The sequence below is a fragment of the Penaeus chinensis genome, chromosome 19 (genome assembly GCF_019202785.1).
Source record: "Penaeus chinensis breed Huanghai No. 1 chromosome 19, ASM1920278v2, whole genome shotgun sequence".
Classification (NCBI taxonomy): Eukaryota; Metazoa; Arthropoda; class Malacostraca; order Decapoda; family Penaeidae; genus Penaeus; species Penaeus chinensis.
This window is the reverse complement of record NC_061837.1, coordinates 6,502,320-6,509,819: the sequence shown is the minus strand read 5'-3', so window position 1 is coordinate 6,509,819 and position 7,500 is coordinate 6,502,320. Positions and strand designations below refer to the sequence as shown.

Below are 7,500 nucleotides of genomic sequence, written 5' to 3'. Positions count from 1 at the left end.
CTCAGGTAATGAAAACTATGTAGAACCTATTGAAGGTCCCCATTAACCGCAAAGTGTCACGGTTCATTTTTGAATTCCAGTTTTATGTCTAATTTGTACTAATTTGGTCCAAGCACAAATGTTTACTTTTTCTGAAGCTTTGATCCATAAATGTCAAGGTTTACATAAATATATACTAAGGAATTAATTCATATATACATAAGTGAGAGGCCATGACTTAATATTAGTATTAATATCATCAAATGTTTCAGGTATTTAATGAATCCGAAACAACAGTCATGCGGCTCTTCTCTTGGGCTGAGAAGGGGCCAGAACCACTGCGAACTTATGCAATTGGTCTCCTTGCTGCAGCTATGGATATCCCAGAGATTGCAGCATCTTTTAGGGATCACAATGCTCACCTAGTACCAATAATGTTACAGAGGTTGTGGGAACTTAAAGATGAAGGTATTATCAATGATGTTATTCTTTTGAATGATTGTTCGTGATAGGTTGTGGTGATATACTTACCTCATAATCTTTATATCTTTGTAATGGGTGTGTTTTTCTTTAATGGAGTCTTCTTTTTATCCAAAGGAGGAGGTGCAGAGGATGATAAGGGTTCAGGGTCAAAGGTTCCTGATAGACCTTTTGCCCACCTTAACAATGAGTCCATCAGTGCCCGGTCAATGGTCAATGGGGAAGACCCTGAGAGCAAGGAACATGAGGAGGGGTCCAACCCAAAGAAGATGAAGGGTTAGTCTTCTAACTGCTCAGTGCTTCTAGTTACTAAATTTTGTAATAAAAAATATGTGATATTGTTCTTATTTTTAATCTGATTGTTATCTAGTTGATGTGGTTCTAGCTGAAAAGCTGAAAATATCAAAACTTTTTCCTTTTCAGTTTCTCATTCATCCTCATCTCCAGCCAAAAATAGTAATACGAGTGCAACATTCAATATTTTTGGGTCTCCAAAGGCATCACGTGAAAATTTTGATCCTGTACTTAATTCAGACTGTTCCAATTCGTCCTGGGCAGAAATGAGTAGCTACATAGTAGGAACATATCAGATGTTTCCCATGACAAGGGATACACAGCAAATATTTATCCTTAAATATTTAAGACCTATAGGGGAATATCAAGAGGTAAGATTGCTTATTCTGTAACTTTTTCACTTTTGTTATAAAAAAAAATGATATCGATATTAATGTATTTTTTTTTTTTTTTTTTACTTATGAACTGATTATATTAGAGCTTTGCCTAATATCTAATAAAAAATTAATTATTATTTTTCTCCTTTAACAGTCTTTAGGCCACGTTTATGAACACAATGCATTAGAATTAATCTTTCACTACATCAACGTCAGACGAACCTGTAATGCACGCCTCTCTTTTGAGGCCTTACGGTTTCTTGGTTCCCTTCTCTTTCATAAGAAGTTCTGTTTAGAATTTGTGAATATGGGTGGAATGCAGAAACTTCTTCAGGTGAGACTTTTTTCTTGGTTTTGAAGATTTCAAAGTAAAATATAGTTTCAGAGAAAATTGGAAATCTTTTTATACTGTTGTACTGATTTATTATTATAAAATAGAATTAGTACAAAAAAAAAGAAAAAGTTTTATGTTTTGTTTTCCATTGCAGGTTCCCCGTCCATCTTTGCCAGCAGATGGCGTTGCCCTCTGCCTGTGGTATTTAGCTTACTGTGAGGAAGCCGTAGAAAGAATATGCCTTTTGCCTGATCATGTATTAGGTGAATTGATTCGCTATTCACTGTGGCTTTTAGAGTGTTCACATCAGTCATCCAGAACTCATGCTGTGATGTTCTTTGGAATGGTCTTCCGATTTAAGGCAATATTAGAAAAGTTTGATGAGCAGGATGGCCTCCGCAAGGTTTTGAATATGCTTTCCACACTGTCATTATTCCAAGATGTGTGGGAGCAAGACATATTAGATGAACCTAATGAGGTGATGATGTGGCAAACAGTGAAGCAAGTGTGTCTGAGTGTTAAGCACTACTTTGAGGCTCATTTAGCACTCAAAGTCCAGCACCTGCACAGGATGACTATCAGAGAACATGGAACAGCACCTCAGCATGCCACTCCATCTTACAAGGTAATGTATAATGACTTTGTATGTATTTGGAAGGTAGCAGGGAAAGCAAAATAAGTTGAAGAAGAAAAAATAATTGTTACTGCAATAGGATGTGTTATTTTGTATCTAATTATGTCCATTGTTTTAGGCTGTAAATGTGACACCAGAAATGATTGAGAGGAATGTCGAACATCTCCTGGAATACCTTCCGTACCGAGCCCGCTGGAAACCTGTTGAGCAATTTGTTTCATTGAAGGGCCTGCAACTCTTTTTACAGCTAGTTGCAATGGTTTTGAACGAATCATACAGTCCCAAGTAACTATGAAGAATTGTTTTGTTGTTGTTTGTTAAATATAGTGTCATTTATCATGTAGGAATTTAGTTTAACAGATCTAACAATAGAAATATGGTTATCCATTAAACAGGTTATCTTTCCTAAACAGCCGAACTGAGACTGCAGTGTTTGCCCTTGACACACTCTATGTGTGCAGTGTGATGCCAACTATCCAGGCAGCGCTGTGTGACAAACTGACCATACCTGCTGGTGATGACCTTCTACAGACACTTGACCCACAGGTATGAAAATAGTATTTTGTGAGCTCACTTCAGTTTGTGATATGTGTCATGTTTCTGCAATGTTTTGATATTTTTTTTATCAATGTTCTTTTAAACTTGAATGTGCCTTGTATAAATAATCGAGAGTAGAAGTAAAGTCTAAACTTCAGTAATATTTTAACATTAAAGTTACAGCTATTCCCATGGTTTTTACTTCACAAATGTACAGGCATAAAATGTCTTGCTATTCAGTTCTCCATTTTTGAGCATAAGATGTTTTTAATTCAAGGAAAATACTCAGTAGAACAGAAATTTTGATCTTCATTGTTATTCCAGGAAGTGCCAGGTTATGCCATCCTAGTTGCTTGCATCCATGAGAATGCTCAGTCAATGACTACATCACCAGAGGTGCAGAAAGCTGCTCTGAATGTTCTGATAAACTGCCTTTGTGCACCTATCCATAGGGTATGTATTTTATGCAATTCTGCAAGCCTCTGTAAATGAGGTCCTTACCATTCTGATAGGTGGGAAATTTATCTTGTAGTGCATTAATGTGGAAGATCATAGCCCTTCATAGTTATGTACATTTATTGTGTATTTCGGTTCTAAATTTCGTTTTTATTCTATAGCCTGGAAACAGTTTAGTAAGATATGGCACTGCCACTACTCCTGGAAGTAGTAAAAAGAAAGCTGCCTTTGGCGAGGATGTCATTAATAAGTCTTGGGATTGTGTGAGGACCAGCAATGGAATCATGGTAAGTAAAGGCTTACAGACTATTCGTCTTTTAATGTTTTTAATGCCATTGTGTCTTTTTCTTTTTTGAAAAGGAAATGATTATATTAATGTTTCTGGTATTATGCAAGTGTTTTAATATTCCCCCCAGCCTTTTTCTCATTCTGTTACTAATCCTTCTTTTCCTTGTGTTAAAGATTGTCCATTTCCACCAAAGTAATGTCTTGTAATAAACAAACTATGTCTATGCATGAGGTGGACTTGATATTATTTGATATTACCAGTTATCTTCTCTTTATGCTACATACTACAGTGGGTGCTCGTTGAGGAAACTCATAACATCTTTTCAATATTTCAGTACTTGTTAAATGTTTTGCATAAGAAGATGCCAATCACAGATGCAGATTGCATAAGAGGCCTTGCTTGTCGAGCTTTAGTTGGACTTTCTAGAAATGACACAGCACGTCAGATCATGAGCAAACTACCTATCTTCACATCTGGACAGTTGCAGTGTAAGTGAATTAAGACTTGAACACACTGTGTTTTCCGAAAAATGAAGTTAGTAAGGTTACTTGGTGGAGAGACATTTTATAACAGACTATTTAAACAAATAATCAATGTAACCTTACAGTGTAGTCATGATTCATGCAAAAGATCTAATTAATTGTATTTATTTTTCAAGTGTTGATGAAGGAACCAATTTTACAAGACAAACGAATGGAGCATGTAAAATTCCAACGACATGCACTAGAACTCATTAAGGCTGTCTCAGGCCATGCCAAGCATGAAGGTGATGCTTCAGCAGATGTGTCTATGCAGAGTATACATAGGGTGAGTTTATGACCATTTTTTAAATCATTGGTTGGGGGGGGGGGGGTAGAGGGACTGTTGTGGATTTTATGGCATTTAAAACATACTCAGTGTGAATGCATATGGTTTATTATATAGTGTATTATAAATGGGGTTGCTTATTTGTGAGTAATGATGATCTTTGATGTTGTAGTTAGGATTTCATTAATTATCAACTTTCAGGCTGATGTTGTGGCACAAACAAGAATCAACTACAATAAGAAGCAGTTACTGCAGCTGATCCAGGCCCATTTAGTTAATGAGGGGTATGAATCTGTAGCAGCTGCACTGCAGCAAGCAGCTCATCTTCCCGCTATACCAACCATCATAGCCCACACACCCATGGGCCCTCCTTCTAGAAACATGGTCACACCACCGCCATCAGCTAGAGCGGTATAAATGATTGCTTGCTTTCCTTTTTTCTGTATATGAAAATAGTCTCATTTTTGTATTTGAATTAGTGGTGATAGGAATGAAAATCTATTTTACTTGTTAAAATGTGTAATTTATTTTTTTTTTTTTTTTGTATATACAGCATCGGTTGTTAGGGAGTGGTCCAACAAGGCATCTTTTCAATTCATCTCTGTGTAAAAATGCCTCAGCTGCTAGTAGCTCAGCCTCAGTGGGAATAGCACCTCCCACAACCCCTTCTCCTCCACCTGTGGCCAGTCCATCTAATGTTGCCAATGCATCTAGTCCAATACCATTACACATTAAGATTAACAGGTAAGCCTTTTGATGTACTTTTATATGTACTCATTATTATTGAATATGGGAAACATTGAGTTACATGTATGAGCTTATATTTATTGGGAGTACTAAAGAGTATGAATGCATCTGTTTCAGGCCAAGCAAGAGGGACAGTAAAATTGCCAACTCAACAGCCGCTTCTGCCAATAGTATATGTCACTTCAGCAAAAGTGAAATGCCTTCTGTACCAAATAGTCAAAATAGTATCAGTCTAACAAGTAATCCTCTAGCTTCCCCAATAGTGATGAACACTGGGTTGTCAAATGAACCTACCATAACCCTAGACAGAATTGTCACTGAGTATCTGATGAACCAGCATGCACTTTGCAAGAATCCAGTTGTTACATGTCCAACCTTCGACCTGTTTCAGTAAGTGCTTTTTCAAAAATTGTTTTGTAATCATGTTCATATGATTGGATTTATGATAAGATAGTTTGTTATATATTTGTCACATTACTTTTATTTGTTATTAGAGTGCATGTCATTTTCACTTTTCTAACAGATTAATATTGTATATATCAGTTAAGAAAATACTGCTTGGATGATGGTATAAATGTGATTTATAATTTACAGGCCACATAGATGTCCAGAACCCAGATCTTTGCGTGCTCCACCAACCAATTTCACAATGCGTTATGCCAAAAGACCATATAATGTACCATTCACCGGCTTGGAAGGTTCATCAAATAACCGCAAATTCATCTACAGTAGATATCGACCCACACAGACTTTTAGGCCAAGTGAAGATGATGACATCTTTTTATGCTGCGAGTTTTCTGTGAGTGTTACTTCCTCTTCTAAATTTTAACAATTTTTGGGATTAGGCATAATTTATTTTTGCAATTACCAAAGAAGTACACAAGTGTGTTATTGCCAAATTGAATATTTAATGGTATCTAAGTGATAAAACCTTGGACCCTATTATTAACCCCTAAATGACTTCCCTGGCTGTGCATAATTACTTTATATTCACCCAACTAGGTATATAGCCATATATAGAGCTGAATTATCACATAATGCTAAATATCTAGAATTTTAATTATGTTTTACTTATGTTAAAAGTCATTTCATTTTTATGATATGATTTGATATTGATTGTCTATGTTTGTCATCTATATATAATATTATAGAGTTAAAGGCTAACTGACTGTTTTTTCCTCAATATTTTTCAGCCGGATGACCAGTTTATCATTGTTGGAACAACTCGAGGAGAAGTCAGATTATTTAGTAAAAGTGGAAATGTAAGTTGTGTTGCTCATTTTCGGTGACAGGCAATTGTGAAGATATATTTTTTACAGCAGATAGATGCTTAAACTAAACTTTTGTATTTGTAGGAGGAAGGAGTGTACACAGTTCATCAGGGTGCAGTTTCAAGTCTGGTTCAGCATGGCACAGGGTCAATGCTCTTAACATCATGTACAGCAGTCCATGAGACATCCCTTTGGAGCATCAATGACCTCTTCGACCTGAAGTAGGTGCAACGTACAGGTTTCCAGTGCTATTCTTGTTGGCCATACCTTGAAGTGGAAGTGATAAAATCAGTAACACAGGGAAACCTTTCAAATTGGAAATTATTTCTAAAGTGAACTTATTTAGTCATAGATTATGTAATAACCATTCTTTATGAATCTCTTTAAAATGTTTTCTATGTTGCTGCAACATGAAAATTTACATATAAAGGCTCAAAGCAGTGTTGAAGTAAATGTTAAACATTCAGTTTGATTCTGTGATCATTGTGATGTTGATAATTAAATATTATTAATGCAAAAAAAAAATGATTATACTGTTTTTCAGATATACACTATATGAGTGCCACCACGCAGATTTTAGTAATGCTCAAGACAAGATAATTGGGACCAATGACCAGACAGCAAGGGTAAGATGTCTAGATAGTATTCATTTATAATTAGATTGTCAAGCCAAGTCTGTGGGAAAAATGCTAGGGTACATGAGGGAGTGGGAGCTGGGTCATTTGAATTTTGTAGATTTCATAGGTACCACTCCTACATTTAGGCATCTGTTTTAAAAACTATCATTACAATATTTTAAAAGCAAACATAAATAGAAGTGGGGCTAAACTTTGAATGGTTACTATTTATGTGACTTGTTTCATAAATTTAAAGGAGGTATCCACATTGAATACTCAAGAAAGGGACTGGAAACTTAATTTAAGAGGAGATACCGGAAACCTAATGGTTCAGTATGAATAAAAATAAAGGGTGCTCTTAAGTGTTCCATGAATTTAAAGTTTATGCATTACTCTATTACTCCATGGTTATTTGGTATTAGCATAATTCATCATAGAAGGTCTAATTGCATGCTTCAAGTCACTTATTAATAGTTGTGATAGTACAATTACTGTTTAGGAAGCTTTTACATGTGTGGTTTTGCCTTTGCCATATTTGTAAATTCAACCATCTTTTCCAGCTATTTGATCTGAATACCAGTCAGGTGGTGTGCGAATTCACCCCAAAACTATCAAACCATTATCGTTACAACAAGGCTGTGTTAGATCCCTCTGATGACTTGGTACTCACTGATGGTG

At 35.8% G+C, this 7,500-nt stretch overlaps 1 protein-coding gene across 3 annotated transcripts in view; it reads left to right on the top strand.

Annotated features, from left to right (window-relative positions):
• The window catches only part of LOC125035039 (DDB1- and CUL4-associated factor 1-like), a 17,589-nt gene that overhangs the window by 8,238 nt on the left and 1,851 nt on the right, over window positions 1–7,500 (top strand). For all 3 annotated transcript variants that reach the window (XM_047627119.1, XM_047627117.1, XM_047627118.1), the window contains exons 3-22: window positions 1–5; window positions 252–447; window positions 577–735; window positions 883–1,124; window positions 1,285–1,464; window positions 1,619–2,089; window positions 2,217–2,383; window positions 2,512–2,644; window positions 2,960–3,088; window positions 3,253–3,378; window positions 3,715–3,868; window positions 4,039–4,187; window positions 4,389–4,598; window positions 4,741–4,931; window positions 5,052–5,324; window positions 5,529–5,733; window positions 6,128–6,196; window positions 6,290–6,426; window positions 6,750–6,831; window positions 7,383–7,500. The exon at window positions 1–5 is cut by the window's left edge and continues 226 nt beyond it; the exon at window positions 7,383–7,500 is cut by the window's right edge and continues 29 nt beyond it. In XM_047627119.1, the coding sequence (XP_047483075.1) occupies window positions 1–5; window positions 252–447; window positions 577–735; window positions 883–1,124; window positions 1,285–1,464; window positions 1,619–2,089; window positions 2,217–2,383; window positions 2,512–2,644; window positions 2,960–3,088; window positions 3,253–3,378; window positions 3,715–3,868; window positions 4,039–4,187; window positions 4,389–4,598; window positions 4,741–4,931; window positions 5,052–5,324; window positions 5,529–5,733; window positions 6,128–6,196; window positions 6,290–6,426; window positions 6,750–6,831; window positions 7,383–7,500 (3,396 nt within the window). The remainder of the gene's footprint in view (window positions 6–251; window positions 448–576; window positions 736–882; window positions 1,125–1,284; window positions 1,465–1,618; window positions 2,090–2,216; window positions 2,384–2,511; window positions 2,645–2,959; window positions 3,089–3,252; window positions 3,379–3,714; window positions 3,869–4,038; window positions 4,188–4,388; window positions 4,599–4,740; window positions 4,932–5,051; window positions 5,325–5,528; window positions 5,734–6,127; window positions 6,197–6,289; window positions 6,427–6,749; window positions 6,832–7,382) is intronic.